Genomic DNA, 18432 nt, shown 5'->3' with positions numbered 1-18432 from the left:
ATATGATTATTTTAAATGAACATATGGCTACATGGTAACCTGAACTGTTTAGTTTACTGCCCATTTCAATATTGAATGAAAGAAAGTAAGTATTCCATTCAAAATAAACATATTATAAGTTATTTGTGTTTGAGGGTGCTGAATGTTTATTTGATTCTCTTTATCAGTTGTCTCAATTTCAATTTCTGCATAGTAAAACGTTTTCCTATATTGATAATGAATAGAAGCAGAACTATTTTTGTTTAGTTTCATAATGTACATTTTAAGATTCTTACAAATGCTTCCTCTTTTTTTAATTTTTTTTTTTTAATCTTCATTTTTTAATTTTATCTTTAATGTTATTTCACTTAGGTGGTAACTTCCAAAACAAATTTTTCTATGAAGGTTCCTATTGATAAAATATCAAAATATTTAAAATTATTTGATTTACACAGTTCTATTATACTTCTATTAAAATGTTAATATTATTATTGTTTTATTAAGATTTTTATTTTGGTTTGTATTTTTAGAAACTAAAATATTGTATCAGTAATTTTTAAAATTTGTTTATTGTATTATTGTAACAAGGAATTATAAACTGAAAATTATATCTAGTTGTTTATTATACAGGATGGCTATAACATGTATTTAAATATATCATATTGTTTTTGTATTTCATTGTATCACATTAAAATAAATATTATAACTAATAAAATAAAAGATGTATTCATTTTTTTTATATATATGTGGGGAAAATTGCCAAGGTTGTTGTTGCTGTTGGTAGATTTGTAGTTTGTGCGATGGTTAGAAAATAGGTACTTTGTTGCTGTAGAGCATCTCATTTGACTGACGTAAATATTGGGCAACCAGAACAATTTAGTTCTTATATTGCAAGGATTTTGTGTTAATTCAGAAGGTTCTGGGTTCAAATCCGGGCTTGTCTTTGTATTTTTGTTAAATATTATAAATTGATCTCTTATTAAAAAAAAGGATGATCAGGTGTCCAGATCATTGTCACTGATATACATGAATATTACTTCATTAAAACCCCAGTTTAATTTGCAGTATTAATACTGCATAATTCAGTTTTAGATACAGTAGTACACACTGGTAGCAACAATAGTATGTTTTATAATGAATGACTATTATATGAAAAATTGTTAAATGTATGCTTACAGTTATGAAATCTAGTTAGGCACTCTAAAATGGAACGGAAGAATTCATAATAATAGAACTAGTATAATCCATGTGCATTTTTTTTTTTTAAGTGATATCAGAAAGTTTTATTTGTCATCTATTTCAGGGCACTACACAAGAAAAAGGATTCAGTTTCATAAGACAGCTAAGATCACCATTTAATTCAGTAGAAATATCATCTGATCCGACCACTAATGTAATGCATCAAACCAACAGTTCACTGAATAATAAAAAAAACAAGCTTACTACAAAAGACTCGGTCTTTAGTGTATTCAGAAAAAATTTGTTCATAGATGAAGACAGCCAACATTCGTTGGGTTTGTATTTGCTAATAGAACTTTTCAGTTAAATACAAGTCTGTCTAAAATAAATTGTTTATTACATACTAATTGCTTTGTAATAACATTGTACTGTGAGTTTAGCGAACTAGAAACCATTATAATGCTTCTTCATTCTGCAAAATATATTGAATCTGTTTTCAAGTTTTGTTTAATGTCTTAGATCTTGCTAAGTAATACTTTCAAGCTTTCTAACAAGATCAGTACTATGTAAAACTAATCTAAAGATAATCCTGAGTATAAATGTTTTTGGATTACCTGATTGTATAGGTGTAAGGTCTTCATGAAATGTTACTAATTATGAAATTCCAATTGAACTATTACTTTTTATTCATACATTTAAGTAATCAGCCCATTTATATACCTAATAAAATTTGCCAACAAAATAATATATATATTGCAGGGCCCAAATAGAAGAATTTTGGGCTCCCCAAATTAAAAAATGAATGTGCTGGTAATGAAAGTAGTTATTTTTGTCAAATTAAATATTAATTACTTGTGTCAGAATGAACATTATTATTTGCAGTAAACTATATTTATCTTATGAGTACAAAATCATTACTTGTAAACACTGCTAGTTTTCTGGTGATTAGGGAGTTGAAACAAATGAGCCATTTGATTTGCTCCAAATAGCCTTGTTCTTACCAGTCTCAGAATTCCAAAAAAAAGACTGAGTTGTAGGCCACTTTTTGGATTAAAATACTTTTATTTGTTTAAAAGATAATGCACATTAGATTCTTTTCACAACCTGCTATGGGATGAAAGCAACATTCAGATATACGGCTGTGCATGAGTATATTTATTTAGTATATTTATTTATTTTATTTTTTATCGTTTTCATTGTAATAAAAAAAAAGAAGGCTTTGGTGAATATATTTTACCCTCTGCATCTTAATTGTTTGCAACCATTTATTGTAAAAAACAATGTTTATTCTAGTATTTGAGGAGCATCCTCTTAGCAACTAGGAAGTAAAGTTAGCAAGTTCTGTTGACTTGACTTTAGTCTTTGAATTTTTATTTGGCTTTACATTAATAGTGAAGTAATTTAAATAGTTTGTGCATTAAACATTTTTTTTACTTCTTACTTTTGAATAGGAAGTAAAAAAAAAGTTAAAAAAGAATGTTGTAGATCTGCTGTTGTCAATACACTTTTTAAATCTTGCCAGTTAAAATTCCTTTTTTTTGTAATTTTTCAAGGTTATCTATATGTCTCAAGCTGCTGTAGTGAATCTTACCCGCAGACATTTGTATTTTCAGTTCATTTGACCTGCTCTCTCTTTTCCTTGCTTATGCACTGGCCATGCACTGGCCTCCTGCTTTGTCTGTAGTGTATAGTGATGGGCACAGGTTTCATTGCATGTAAAAATGAGATTAAAACTCTCTTGTTTCATACAGTTTTTTTAATTGATTTAAACATGAGCAGCTTTCTACATTTATTTTACTTAAAGCTCTAGTTACTGTCATTATTGCTGCTGTTACAGAACCAAATGTGAGAGGAGAGGTAGAGAGGGAGTATAAACTTGCCAACTAATACCCAAATTAACCTCAGCTAAATTTGTTTTTTTCCATATAATTATTTCATTAAATCATTTTTGAAGTTTTTTTAAAATTAAATTTCATGATGTTTAATTTTAAATTTATTTATAATTTTAAAAAATATCACCAAACTAATAAAATTACATTACTAATAAGAAGATAAACTATAAAATATGGTTTGGAACAATCTGTAATATAATCCACTTTTTTCTAGCCACTGGACAGTTTTTAAATGCCTAAAATGAAGTAGGTAGGTCTTCATGATATGATAATTCATGATAAAAAGTATACTCTCATATTATATACTCTATATATATATACTCTCATATTTTTACTTTTCTCACTTTTATATTTAATATCTTTAATTTAATGATTTTATTTTCTGTATCAAGCCTTGATTAATTAGAGATAGAAAAGAAATCAGCAGTGCTTTCTATATGTTTTCTTCCCTTGAAAACAGGTGTTGATCATCGAAGATTGCCTTATGTTATGAGTGACAAAAATAATGTACGCTACACTTACACTCAAGGAACTGCTTTTCAATCAAAAAAAAATAGAGTCAGTAAAATTATTGTTTGTAATATTATATTATAAGTAGTTAAACTGAAAACATTAAATTTTAACAGCAGTAATTGGATCAGCAATTTTTAGCCAAACAATCAATCCTCCCACTTAATCTTCTGCGTATTTCTGTGCGTATTAATGTGCGATTTAAAAACAAGTTAAATCTCAAAAAAGAAAGCAGAAGTTTAATCATAAATGATTATTAAACTTCTGCTTTCTTTCAGTGATTAATGTGCGATTTAAAAACATCCCTTGTTCTAAATTGTAATGAAGAGTTGACACATCATGGATGCTTTTCCCAACACAAATTAATTTATGATGCATAGTAGGTATGACTACACACCATTGCTGTTTACAGATGTATAGCAGAATATACAGTACATGATTTCAGTTACAGCAGAATATACAGTACATGATTTCAGTTACAGTACAAAATGAATTAAATAATGGAATCAATCAATCATTCTGACCATTGTTTCGGACAAATGCTCCAAAACATGGGACAGGTATTTAGTAGAATTGAACAGCCTCTCTGTAAAAGTAGAATTGAACAGCCTCTCTGTAAAAGGCGGCTCGTGCTGTGGAACATTTTTATTTAATCAAAAATATGTATTTCCCTATATTTTATAGTGATACATTCCTCTGTTCCAGAGATGTTATTTTCTTAACATCTCTTAAATGTTATTTAAGAGATATAATATTTCATTTCATATGGTACTAACAACTCTGTGGTGTTGTTAGTATGCGATCTTAATGAAACCCCACCTCACAAAACTGGTGAGTGAGGTGGCCATGCAATTGGTACCATAAAGGATAAGGATACCATTAATAAATTTGGCAGTGCAGGTGTTCACCCTGTCACATTGATGTGAAACACACTGAAAAAACAAGTTGAAATGAGTTAATGTTAACCTTTGTTAATTTCATTTGTTTTATCCATATTTTCAGAGGACTGAAAAAAGGTTTGAATCTAACAGCATTAGTGGATTGCGTGAAGTAAATGACAGCAGTTACATAGTTGTGTCATCCACATCATTAAAAACAGATGTTCCAAAACCATAAAACCATCATTAAAAACAGATGTTCCAAAACCATAAAACCAAAAGTTTGATGACAATGTAATGTTTTGTTTTGTTAATTTACTGTTATTTTGGCATATTTGGCATATGATCTTTTCTTTATAAAATCTTTTCTTTTCAATAAAAAAAAAAATTCATTTTAATTAAAAAAATTATATTCTTTATCTTTAAAATCTTTTAATTTATACAATTTATAGTGGATTGCGTGAAGTAAATGACAGCAGTTACATAGTTGTGTCATCCACATCTTAAAAACAGATGTTCCAAAACCATAAAACCAAAAGTTTGATGACAATGTAATGTTTTGTTTTGTTAATTTACTGTTATTTTGGCATATTTGGCATATGATCTTTTCTTTATAAAATCTTTTCTTTATTCTTTTCAATTGGCATATGATCTTTTCTTTATAAAATCTTTTCTTTATTCTTTTCAATAAAAAAAAAAAATTCATTTTAATTTAAAAAATTATATTCTTTATCTTTAAAATCTTTTAATTTATACAATTTATAGTGGATTGCGTGAAGTAAATGACAGCAGTTACATAGTTGTGTCATCCACATCATTAAAAACAGATGTTCCAAAACCATAAAACCAAAAGTTTGATGACAATGTAATGTTTTGTTTTGTTAATTTACTGTTATTTTGGCATATTTGGCATATTTGGCATATGATCCTTTCTTTATAAAATCTTTTCTTTATTCTTTTCAATAAAAAAAATAATTTAAAAAATTATATTCTTTATCTTTAAAATCTTTTAATTTATACAATTTATAAATACAGACATACAGACAAAGTATACAGACAAACAAATATGAATACAGACAAAGTAGTATATGAATTAAAAATATTGTGCCATAATAAAAACCACTTCACCATTTTATTCCATCAAGTATGTTTTTCATAGTTTTAGCTGAATTATGAAGTTGATTTAATTCATCTTCTGTGAGTACTTGCTTTATTATTAATGCAACTCCTGATTGATGAAGAACACAAGGTAGTGATAAGAACACTTCATCTTCAATTCCATGTAAACCCTGTTAAATCAAAATTCACTTTATTATTTCAGTAAAATTAAAGATATAACAAACTTCCTGTACAACCCGTACAAAGTAATTTGTTCAAGAACTGAAACCTGCACAATCATGCTCAGACCTACACAACCATGCTCAGACCTACGCAAATCATGCTCTGAGCATGAAAATTTGACTGTTGTCAAATTTTGTCATATCCTAAAAAACACAAATTTTTGTTTTGCCAGCAATGAAATTCATTGTGTTCAGCATTAAATCTTCTCTATCATGTCAGCTAAGCCAGGTGAATGAGGCACAGTCTTTTTTTTTGTATAAAAATTAATTGTATAAAAAAGCAATAATAAAAAAAAAATGGTGTGTGGGTTGTCAATATAAACTTAACTCGTAACATAAATCCAACTTTCTTTCTGTGAGACCCACAAAGGCTTAGCAATGAAATTTGGGTCAAGCAGTTCTTTGAAAGGATCATTGACAAGCTTAGATTTAAACCAATATGTGTAGTAATTCATAAAAGATGTATTATGCTGCTACTACTGGCATTTGGTTGTAAAGCAACCAAATTGTGTTTACTACTGGCAAATTATAAGATGACAACTTTTAAATAATTTAAAATAATGAAGTAAACTCATTTGGTTAAGAAAACCATTCAAGTAAAAAAAAAATTAATACCATAAATAAAACTACAAATGAATTGTAACATAGACTGCATTCTTCTAAATGCCATTTAATTGTTCCCTAATCCATCATTAGTTTATGAAGAATGAGAAACATACAGAGACACAGACATAACATGTGTGTATCATGTTCACATTGCTCATGGAACAGTGGACAGCCCAAAAAATGATTACGGGCTTATTCTATACCCTGGTGATTGCAGAAATTGCATTTTGTAATATTATACAATTGTTACACAATAAAGTTTCTTTTTTGTGACAGGGGTGATAAGTAAAATAAATGTGTGTTTTTATAAAAACACTATGTTTTTATAAAAACACAATATGCAGGTTTGTGAGAGATAAAACATTTTGTGATGACTAATAGAACAAAATTAATCAACCATATACCAAGCATTAAAATTTTAGAAACTGTAATTGAAACATATTCTGCAAAACATACAGCGAGATGTATAATTTTATAACTGAGAACCTAGACACCATTTGCTAAGATAAAAAGCCTCAGATTCTTTAAAGATAATAAAAAGAACACTTTGACATTGACAGTCAAGAAGTCAGTTGACACAGAGCAAGTCTTTCTGCAAGAATGTTTAGAATTCTGCATCATAACAGTTAATGTCGTGAACTGTAAGCTGTGAGTTACTTTATGTTTTGAACAATGGAAATGAGATGGACCATGTTTATAAATATATCTATAAAAGTACTTGAGATTCTATAGATACAATTGAATATTCTTATATTATTTTCACATTGTGAAAATAAGTCATGCAAACTTTTTTCTCAAGTGCAATAATAGAAATATAAAATTTAAGGTATGTGACTGTCATGGTTTCCTGATATTGTATCCACAGAGTTTTATTTAGACTCATTTAGTATTAAGTGTAAAAACTTTTAAAAAAGGATGTTACTCCTTAGTTAGACTGTTAAATGACAATGTTTTATGGGTAGAAAATTTTTATTCCTGTTAACTATAAGAATAGAAAATGGTGTTTTTATTGCTGTATTTGTATATTAATTTTTTAAATGATTAATGATATTTTTATTGAATTTATTTTAAATTTTTTATCAATATTACATTATCATAATAATGTAATATTAATAATTGGTTATATTTATAACTGTTACTGATTTCCTCTATACTCCTAATTTTAATTTCCTTTACACTTTTTAATATTTATCATTAATTTAATCATTTATTTTAATTATTAATTTTATGTTCCAAATTTATCTGTTTATTAAATATTACGAAAATATCATCTATGTATCTAATCCAAAAGGTTGTCTGTATTTACTAGTAAACATATGGTTATATGAACAGCTGATTTATATTAGGTATTAATATTTTTAGTTTCTTGTTGCCATGTGAGAAACTTACGTGTGTGAAAAGAGCATATGGAGATAATGCTTGTATGAGCCTAAGTTTTTAGGTGGTTTAAAGCATTTTCAGATGGCCAGGAATCAGTCAGACAATCCACGCTAACTTCAAAAAGACCGTTAACGTCAAAAAGTGACACTGTTGAGCAAAGATATGACCAGTGATTAACTGTCAGAATGATTGCAGAACAATTGAGTTTGAACCATACCACAGCCCTCAAATTTTGACAAACAAATTGGACATAAGTTTATGCCAAATTGGTTCCAAAAACAGGGAGTGATTTTCTAGGGCAAATTGGAACTAATCATGATCATGATAAAAAAAATTTATTACTGGTGGTGAATCTTGGATATTTGCGAATGACCCAGAAACAAGAAGTATGCCAGAGCAAGAAGTGGCACACTTCAAACTCATCACATCCCAAAAAAGCAAAAGCAAAAGCAAAAATGAGCAAATCAAAACCATCTTAATTTGCTTCTTCGATAGTAATGGCATTTTCAATAAGGAGTTTTTGCCTAGAGGACAGACTGTAAATCAATACGTCTTCCGAGAAATTCTTTAAAACACAGAGTTGCCATCAAAGACAACTGGATGCTGCATCATTGTCACACTGCACTCTCAATTGAGTTTGTGACAAAGAAAAACATTCCTGTACTTCCTCAACCACCTTATTCACCCGACTTGAATCCCTGTGACTTTTTCCTATTCCTGACTTTAAACACCTCAAAGGGCACCATTTAGGAGTCCAACACTTCTATGGAGAGTGGGAAAACCATTTAAAGCATTTATGGCTTCCCAAGGGAACTTTCGAAGGTGATACGAGTCCATACATAATTGTAAATTGTAAATAAAGCCTCATTATAAAGACCTCATTTGTCTTTAATTCATAATTAAATGCACAAAAATTAGGGTTAAGTTTCAAAATAATATTATAAAAATATAAATTTTTTTAATACATACACAAAAATTACAGTAAAAGGAAAATCATTACTAATTTTTGTTCTTTTAATTAAAAAAAAAAGAATTCTTTTATTTTAAAAGAAATCTTTTATTAATTCATTATTTAGTATTATTATCGTTAATATATTTTTCAATAAGTTTTGAATTTAGTTTATTTAGTTGTTTTATTATGTTGATTTTTATGTATAATAATAACATTCACTTGATCACTGTAGCACTACAGCATTATTTTCTTTAATTTTGTTTTTAAAATTTGTTTTGTTAGTTATTCTATTAATATTGTTTTACTTTGCTTTATTGATTGTTATGAATTTTTTTATTTACTTAGAATTTTGAAAAGGTGATCTGTCTCTGATATTAGTATTTTATTTATTTATCAGTACTTTATTTATTTATTGATAATAATCATTTTATAATACTAAACTACAAATTAATTAAGTATTCTGGTAGTATAACATTTTGAGTAAGCAGCTATTTCTTGTTTTTCAATTTAAAAAAAAATGAAATGGCTATGGGTAGAAGAAATTGCAACATCAAAAAAAGTTTTACTTTCTTTATAATGCATTTAATGATTTTCTTACATACCTTTACCAGTGTAGAAACAGCATGTATTCTCCCTTGATAATTTAAAAGCGTTTGGCACAATTGTGATACACTCAACCCAATTGCCCATGATGTTGATCCTTTCAGTTTAATAATGTCATAAGCACTGGAAACCAAGTTACAAATTAAAATTAATTTTGAAAATAAAAACATAATTGAAATAAAAACAATGTAATAGTTATAGAGTGATTCACAAAGAATGTAAGGACACGTTCTAACTGGTGCAGAATAAACAGGGTCAGACAGTATTTTAGGCTGGCTACTGAAATTACTGGGAGTGGTTATTTATGAAATCAGACCTGAAGAATTGAAAAACAATTCCCAGAACTCTGTTTTTAGTAATTTTTTAGAAATTTGAGTTAAAAGGCAAAAGATTGGGGTGGAGTCAAGAAGACACTAATTTATATTTGGCATAAAGTAACTGTTTGAGTAATAAAAACAGTTTTAATCATTCTTGTAGACAATTTTATTCTGAGTAAAATTATTATTTATACCATAAATGTATCAAATTTTAATAAGCTATTAAAATAAAATTTCATTATTAAAAAACAAATGAATTACATATTTTAGAAAAAACAAATAAAGTGACCTGAAAGTGTCCTCTGCTACAGTGGATACAGCTTTCTGTCCAATAAACAATGTTTTTGTTGGCTTTCTCTATTATAACAAGGTTATTTTGTATTAGTTGTACTGCACTGAGAATTCAAATAACTAACTATTCTCTTGTATTACACTTTTGATCATATACTAATTATTTCTGTGGCCCTGAGGATAGTAGTCCAGAGGTGTTAAGTCAGGACACAAAGTCAGGCAACATAACATCTCTGGACTGCCATGTCCCAGAAGGCAATCTGATTATAGTTGTGCAGCTTTTTTGCTTTGTGTGGGACCAGTTATATGACAGGTCAAATCAAAAATGCTTACTTCCATAACCAGTTTTCTAATTTTGTCCCTGGCTTAAATTATGCTGTAATAAGTCATTTTTTTATAATAAACGTATTACCTGTTGACAACTTGTTTATGCATTTCCTGGTATCGTTTACTTTGTGAACTTGTACCAAATGTAGGATCAATATCAACTAGCCGAACACCTGCTATATTGACTCCAGACCATACAGGAACTATAAAAGAAACAATATACACACATATATAAATAAAAATATATATATATATATTTTTTTTAAATTCTATTAACCACCTACAACAATATTGAGAGAGCAATACTTGCCTTAATTAAGATATTAAAAATGTTAAAAATTAAAAATACTAAAATAAAATATGCACTATGTATTTATTAAATGAGTGCTGCTATGTACAGCTATTTTTAAAAGATTGACACCCTCAAACACTGATGGTTTATCAAATTGAAGTTGTTTTTTCATTAACATGTTGTGTTTTATCTCTTTATTAATTTCTAATATTTCTAAATTTGTGTTACATCACTCAATCCACAATGTATTTAGTGGCTAGCCACAAAGAAAAATTAATTTTTTGACTACACATATTTGGTATTTTAATGTGTAATTTTGAAATTTTAATTTTTATCAACTGATGACAAATTCGTCGAAAATGCTATTGAAACATAAGGGAGAATAATAAAAATCAAAAAAAGATAAGGTAAGAGCTCTTATTTGGTTCTGTACTGTGGTGGATTGCTGAATTTTACTTTTGAATTAATTAGTACAGGGCAAAATATGGACAATATAAAAAATCAATTTTACTAAAATCAAACCTTTCAAGACCCATACCACCTCTGTACTAATAAGTATAAATTAAAATATATATAATTCAACTTAATCCACCCAAGTACACATAAGACAACTCTTACCTTGTTTTTATTATATTTTTCACAGAATTTCATATCAGTGATATTACAGAATTAAAAGATTAAAACATTTAATAACATGTATGTAGCTAGCCTCAAATACTACAGTACTGTACTATTTAAATATTTTATGTAATATTTATGAAGGTGCTGCTATCTATTGTAGTTTTTATGAGAGTCTCCTATGAGTCTCCTTCAAAATATCTAGGTTTTTATTTGTTTTCTTTTTTAATTTCTAATATTTCTAAATTAGTATTAACATCAGAATTTAAATGTTTATTGTTTATAAGGTGATCCGCAACATTAGAGAGAAGCCCAGTTTTTTATTTTTATTATGTCTCTAATGTCCATAAAATCTGGCTTAAACGATCTGTTAGTTTTACCTATACACAAATATCCTCATAATCATTAAACATTATCATATAAAAGTACTGTGTGGTTATTAGTTTTAGGTTTAAATTTATTCCTGTCAAACTTTGGTTATATTTTCAACAGTACTGTTAGTGTATAATTAACAAAGCACTATATCAATTTTGAATTGCAATTTGTTTTATGATATTTCTGTGTTTAATTTTTCTTTATTATTTTGTGTGTAATGGATAACTCTGTTAATCATAATCATATTTGTATATATGTTAATCTTATGAGACCAAGGATGATTTGATTTTCTATGATATTGACTATAGGTTTCCTGTTTACTATAGTTATAATTTGATTATTTTTGTTAATTTCAATGCTAACTTCTAAAAAATGTATTGTCTTGTTTTAGTCTATTTCAAAAGTAAATTATAAATGATTATAATGAATTACGCTTATTTAAAATTATGAGGTGTTCATTATTTATAACCAGATCATAAATCATAAAAACATCATCAACATAACGAAGTATGCTAGGATACATGTTACCTAACTAAGGATTTTATCTATTTTTGGAAGTAGTATAAGATGAAGCAATGTAAAATCAATCAAAGGTCACATTGGGATGCCGGTTTATGTATTTTTGGGAGTCCTGTTAATTTTGGAGCGACTGGTTCAAAAGGGTATAATCTGGTATGGTATCTTAAATTGTTATAACTAAAAACAATTTGATATTTAGTTATTACACTTTTGTGTGAATGATTATCCGCAATTTAGTTATTTTTGTTTATGTTTGTAGTACTGTCGTGTTGCGTAGATGACGCATGCGAGGTCTAATTGTTGTTATGTCTGTCCAGGTTTGATGCTGCTACGTTAGTTCCATTATCGTTGCCTTGCCATTAACCATGGCTGTTCAGTTTACTGTTTGCACCAAAGAAGAGCAACGTTCAGTGATTTGTTTTTTGTGGTCAGAAGGTGTATCAGGGGCCGAAATTCATCGTAAGACTTTCAGTACATTACGGGAACAGTGTGTTGTCGCAACGGAGTGTCTACGAAGGAACCGGACGACCGTTTACCGCCACAAATGAGGAAAACATTGAGCGTGCACGTGACATAGTTTTCTTAGACAATTAACTATTGATGAAGTGGCACATCATCTGCATATTAGTCACAATTCTGCCAACGAAATCATCCACAACAGACTTGGGTTTCATAAAATCTGTAAAAGATGGGTCTCAAAACAACTCACACAGTTGCATAAACAAACACGCTTGGACATCTGCAAAAAACATTTGGATCGCTATGGTAATGAACTTCTACATGAAGCACCATTTTTATTCACGACAATTTTTGTTATACAGATTTATGTTATTCTATTATTTCTTATCTTATCTACCAATTTTTTTTATGTTGAGATTCTTTTAGCTTATGTTTATGAGTTTTAACATTAATTTTAACCAAATTAAGTACATAATCAAAGATCACCTGTCCTAATGTGTGTGTAGGTGTGTGCACGCACGTGCACACGTGTGTGCAAGTGAGGAGTATTTAGCGAGTATTAAGAGAGTAAGTAAAGAAGCGAGTATTTTGTGTGTATAAACATAGTGTTTGATGCAACTGAAGAAGTGATTTCACAGGCATTCCAGTGTGGACAGTAGGTGAATGCAGGAAGTTGTTTGGTGAGTAGACAATAAGTGAAAAGTGTTTTTTATCAAGGTACATGTAAGGTTATCAAGGTACATGTAATGTTAGTGAATTGTCTTGTGTGCGTATGAGATGGTCACAACAGCAAATGCCAATTATGTTATTATGGAAAAGTCATTTTATTTCATTATAACTTTATTTTAAGCTGTGTCCCGTTGATTGGTATACTCAGAAAATTCTGCAGTCAGAGCAGTTCATTTTTTTATATTACAGGGAGATAATGTTTAGAGATAATATTTTGTGTCTGAATGTGACATGTTCTCCAGGTCACTTGGATTAGTCAAGTAGTCTGAATAAACAGTTTTCATGATTCTGAGATGTTGAGAACTGAATACATAAGTTTTGAAAACATTATACTGTAGTTTAAAAACATAAATTTATATATTTTTTTATTCATTAATCATATGAACTAGCTTGGGCTGATGAATGTACAGTTTTACAAGTAGGTTTTCAAAAAAAAATAAATATTTTCTGTAGGCAAGTGAGTTGGCAGGTATGTTTTTACTATTCACTCCTTTACTCAATTGGCCAGGTAGTGTTTGGTTTTCAGCAAACAGCTTATTTGTTCTCTTAAGCCCCTCCCAATGCTCTCAGCGATTTTGCTATGTCAAACTTTAAGGAGCTACAAGCCATCAAATTCTGTTTCATATTAAAGAAAACTTTAATGCTTCAATGCTTCAGAAAGGTTATGGAAAGGAAGCTCTAAGGCAGGTAAGAATTAACAGTTTGCCCAGTTCACAAGTGGCCAAATGTCTCTTTGAAGATGAACCCCGTTCTGGGATTATTCACCTCTCTTACATGCCTGACCTAGCCCCCCCGTGACGTTTTTTCACCTCTCTTACATGCCTGACCTAGCCCCCTGTGATGTTTTATTTTTGTATCCCTCGTACATATATGTATTACTACGGTTGTGAGTTGTTAAATACTTAATCCCTTTGTGACCAAACTATTTTGCATTCTTTTACCTCAGCTACTGATTTTTCAAATATTTTAATTTTCTATTTTTTAGGTTAAAAAAAGTTTTTTAATTAACTTCTATATATAATACAACTAATGTAGAGCAGACCAAAGGTATTTAAATTCTCACATTAAGTAGCTTCATTTTCAGCCCTTCATCAGCTGTGTAGTGGACTCCCACTAGAATACAGAATTAAAAATTTATTCAAAAAATAAAATTAGAATTCAGATAATAATCCCTCCAGTTTTAAAAATTACACAGCTTCTCTTTTTAGACTGCTAATACTTAAAGTTTTGTAATCCCAAAGAGAATGATTTTTTCCACAGTGCTTAGAAAAATATACACATTCAATGACAATTTGATCTGATGAAACATTACAAACCATTTACATAATGAATACCATCAGACATGGAAAATCAAAATCAAAAATATTTTTATTATAAAAATTATGATGTGCTCAAAACAGTGATGGCAAAATATAAATTCTTCAAATTGGCTCACTCATGCATACAATTTCTGTGGTTACACCACATCTTTTCTGTTCATAGTCTTTATACAATATCTTTTCTCAAAGCCGTGCAACCAAAAAAATACTAGGTCATCAAAAACTTTTAAAAAATTCATGGTAGAATTACTTTATGCATACAGACTTATTGTAGATATCTTCAACTCTGGAAACCAATAAATTCTGTTATAATGACAATAAACTTCTTTATGTACAGTGTTGTTAATAAAGTTGGTCCAATAATTTTCTCCTGTGAATGGCATTCCCAACAAATTCTTTCACTATGTAAAATAGGTTTTCTTAAGAGTATGGATTTATACTATTCCAAATACATGCTAATATAGCTGCTATTATTATTGTTATTAATACATGCTAATATAGCTATTTTAAAAGACAAAGCCAAAATTTCAGTTTTGATAAAAACATTATCTAATTACCATTTTATAATGGTAATTAGATAATCAATTATTAACACTACTTTATCTTGTTTCTTTAAACTTCATTGTTCTTGAACAATGATTTTGTTTAGATTTAAATTTTTAGTGCTATACTAAAAATTTAAATAGCATATTTAAATTGCATATCCAGCATATCTAAAATTGATATGCTGGATCTGTCTAAAGGATGTGAGAATCTTTAGAGTTGTGGCTGTAAAATAAGCCCAGCCTTAAAACAACGGGCTTACTGAATATTACCTCAATTCAATCCTTATTAAAGATAGTACTAGATGTATTTATATAAATCTAGTAATGAATTATTTATTATGTTTTGACTCACCACTGGTATCACCATGCTCGCCGATAATCCAACCGTGGCAACTTTCGACTGCTACGTTTAACTCTTTCGATAACAGATACCTTAACCTTAATGTATCTAAATTAGTTCCAGAACCAATAACTTGTTGTTTAGGAAATCCACTTATCTTCCATGCAACTTGTGTTAGTATATCAACTGTAATATTAAAAATTAAATAAATCTACATAAAATAAATACCACAGTACATGTAATAGAGCAGTTAATTATTTTATTTTAATCTGAATTGAAAATGAAAATTTTGATTGGGGTTTCAAATGAAATGTAGGTCAGGGTTTAAAAACCTGAAGAAAATGTTTCAGATGAATCAGTGGAATTTAGAGAAGTTGAGGAAGAGGAGGTAAAGAAGATTGTTGAGGAAGACTTCACAAGAGGTCTGAGTAAAAAAGATAAAATTTAGAAGAAGAATGGGAGAATGTTAAAAAGAAAATTCTTAAGTCAGCAGAAGCAGACTTAGGCGGAACAAAGATAACTGGTAGAAAACCTTGGATTTCAGATGATATATTGCAGCTGATGGATGAATGTCGAAAATATAAGAATGCTAATGATGAAATTAAAAGGAACTATTGAAAATGAAGAAATACTACAAACAGGAAGTGCAGACTAGCGAAAGAAGGAAGAAAAGTGTTCAGAAGTGAAAAGAGAAATGAACACTGGAGAAATGAACACTGATAAAATAGATGGAGCATACAGGAAAGTTAAGGAAATTTTGGCGTACATAAATTAAATCTAATAACGTGTTAAAACAAAGATGGTACACCGATTTATAATACAAAAGGCAAAGTCGACCAATTTGGTTTCAGGAAAAGTGTTGGGGTCAAGGGAAGCAATTTTAGGGCTCAGATTAATAGTAGAAGGAAGATTAAAGAAAAACAAACCAACATACTTGGCACTTATAACGTAGATAATGTAGACTGGAATAAAATGTTCAGCATTTTAAAAAAATTACGGTTCAAATACAGAAATAGAAGAACTATTGCTAACATTTACAGGAACCAATCAGCAACAGTAATAATTGAAGAACATAAGAAAGAAGCTGTAATAAAAAAGGACTCTTGACAAGGATTTTCCCTATCCCTGTTGCTTTTTAATCTTTACATAGAACAAGCAGTTAATAACGTTAAAGAACAATTTAGATATGGAGTAATAGTACAAGGTGAAAAGATATAGATGCTACAATTTGCTGAGGAAGAGGAGGTAAAGAAGATTGTTGAGGAAGACTTCACAAGAGGTCTGAGTAAAAAAGATAAAATTTAGAAGAAGAATGGGAGAATGTTAAAAAGAAAATTCTTAAGTCAGCAGAAGCAGACTTAGGCGGAACAAAGATAACTGGTAGAAAACCTTGGATTTCAGATGATATATTGCAGCTGATGGATGAATGTCGAAAATATAAGAATGCTAATGATGAAATTAAAAGGAACTATTGAAAATGAAGAAATACTACAAACAGGAAGTGCAGACTAGCGAAAGAAGGAAGAAAAGTGTTCAGAAGTGAAAAGAGAAATGAACACTGGAGAAATGAACACTGATAAAATAGATGGAGCATACAGGAAAGTTAAGGAAATTTTGGCGTACATAAATTAAATCTAATAACGTGTTAAAACAAAGATGGTACACCGATTTATAATACAAAAGGCAAAGTCGACCAATTTGGTTTCAGGAAAAGTGTTGGGGTCAAGGGAAGCAATTTTAGGGCTCAGATTAATAGTAGAAGGAAGATTAAAGAAAAACAAACCAACATACTTGGCACTTATAACGTAGATAATGTAGACTGGAATAAAATGTTCAGCATTTTAAAAAAATTACGGTTCAAATACAGAAATAGAAGAACTATTGCTAACATTTACAGGAACCAAACAGCAACAGTAATAATTGAAGAACATAAGAAAGAAGCTGTAATAAAAAAGGACTCTTGACAAGGATTTTCCCTATCCCTGTTGCTTTTTAATCTTTACATAGAACAAGCAGTTAATAACGTTAAAGAACAATTTAGATATGGAGTAATAGTACAAGGTGAAAAGATATAGATGCTACAATTTGCTGATGATATATTAATTCTAGTTGAATAAAAACGATTTAGAAGGAACAATGAACAGCATGGATGAAGTCCTACGCAAGAACTACCGCATGAAAATAAACAAGAACAAAACGAAAATAATGAAATGTAGTAGAAATAATGAAGATGGACCACTGAATGCAAAAATAGGAAGAGAAAAGATTATGGAGGTAGAAGAGTTTTGTTATTTGGGAAGTGTAATTATTAAAGATGGACGAAGCAGGAGCCATATAAAATGCTGAATAGCACAGGTGAATTGAGCCTTCAGTCAGAAATATAATTTGTTTAGATCAAAAATTAATTTAAACATCAGGAAAAGATACTTTGAAAGTATACTTTTGAAGTTTATATGGGAAACTTGGATGATCGGAGTACCTGAGAAGAAAAGATTAGAAGCTTTTGAAATGTGGTGCTGGAGGAGAATGTTAAAAATCAGATGGGTGGATAAGGTCACAAATGAAGAGGTGTTGTGGCAAATCGATGAAGAAAGAAGCATTTGGAAAAATATAGTTAAAAGAAGAGACGAGACTTATAGGCCACTAATTAAGGCATCCTGGAATAGTCGCTTTAATATTACAGGGGCAGGTAGAAGGAAAAAATTGTGCAGGCAGGCAACTTTTGGAGTATGTAAAACTAATTGTTAGTGATGTAGGATGTAGGGGGTATATATCAAAATGAAACTACTAGCACTAGATAGAGAATCTCTGAGAGCTACATCAAACCAGTTAATGACTGAAGGGAAAAAATTTGAATATAATATTTTTTACTATATTCAATGATACTGACATTGATTCTTCTGCTTAGAGGGAATGGTCAATAATTCATTAATCATTTTATACACCTTAAATAGTTTATTTGTACAATTTTTCTTATCGAGA

General features: G+C 29.3%; 2 protein-coding genes across 4 annotated transcripts in view; one reads left to right on the top strand and one right to left on the bottom strand.

Annotated features, from left to right (window-relative positions):
- Nucleotides 1-5079, top strand: part of LOC142329498 (bestrophin-2-like) — a 46631-nt gene extending 41552 nt beyond the window's left edge. The window contains exons 9-11 of the mRNA XM_075374172.1: nt 1283-1493; nt 3511-3608; nt 4563-5079. Of these exons, the coding sequence (XP_075230287.1) occupies nt 1283-1493; nt 3511-3608; nt 4563-4676 (423 nt within the window). The 3' untranslated portion in view covers nt 4677-5079. The remainder of the gene's footprint in view (nt 1-1282; nt 1494-3510; nt 3609-4562) is intronic.
- Nucleotides 5080-5413: 334 nt separating this feature from the next.
- Ldh (Lactate dehydrogenase) overlaps nt 5414-18432 on the bottom strand; it is a 51292-nt gene continuing 38273 nt past the window's right edge. For all 3 annotated transcript variants that reach the window (XM_075374270.1, XM_075374271.1, XM_075374269.1), the window contains 4 exons: nt 15463-15636; nt 10340-10457; nt 9319-9442; nt 5414-5727 (listed from right to left, as the gene is read on the bottom strand). In XM_075374270.1, the coding sequence (XP_075230385.1) occupies nt 5563-5727; nt 9319-9442; nt 10340-10457; nt 15463-15636 (581 nt within the window). In that variant the 3' untranslated portion in view covers nt 5414-5562. The remainder of the gene's footprint in view (nt 5728-9318; nt 9443-10339; nt 10458-15462; nt 15637-18432) is intronic.

The sequence above is a fragment of the Lycorma delicatula genome, chromosome 8, assembly GCF_047948215.1.
Source record: "Lycorma delicatula isolate Av1 chromosome 8, ASM4794821v1, whole genome shotgun sequence".
NCBI lineage: Eukaryota > Metazoa > Arthropoda > Insecta > Hemiptera > Fulgoridae > Lycorma > Lycorma delicatula.
The sequence above is the reverse complement of the archived record's forward strand: the minus strand, read 5'-3'. Positions and strand labels throughout refer to the sequence as shown.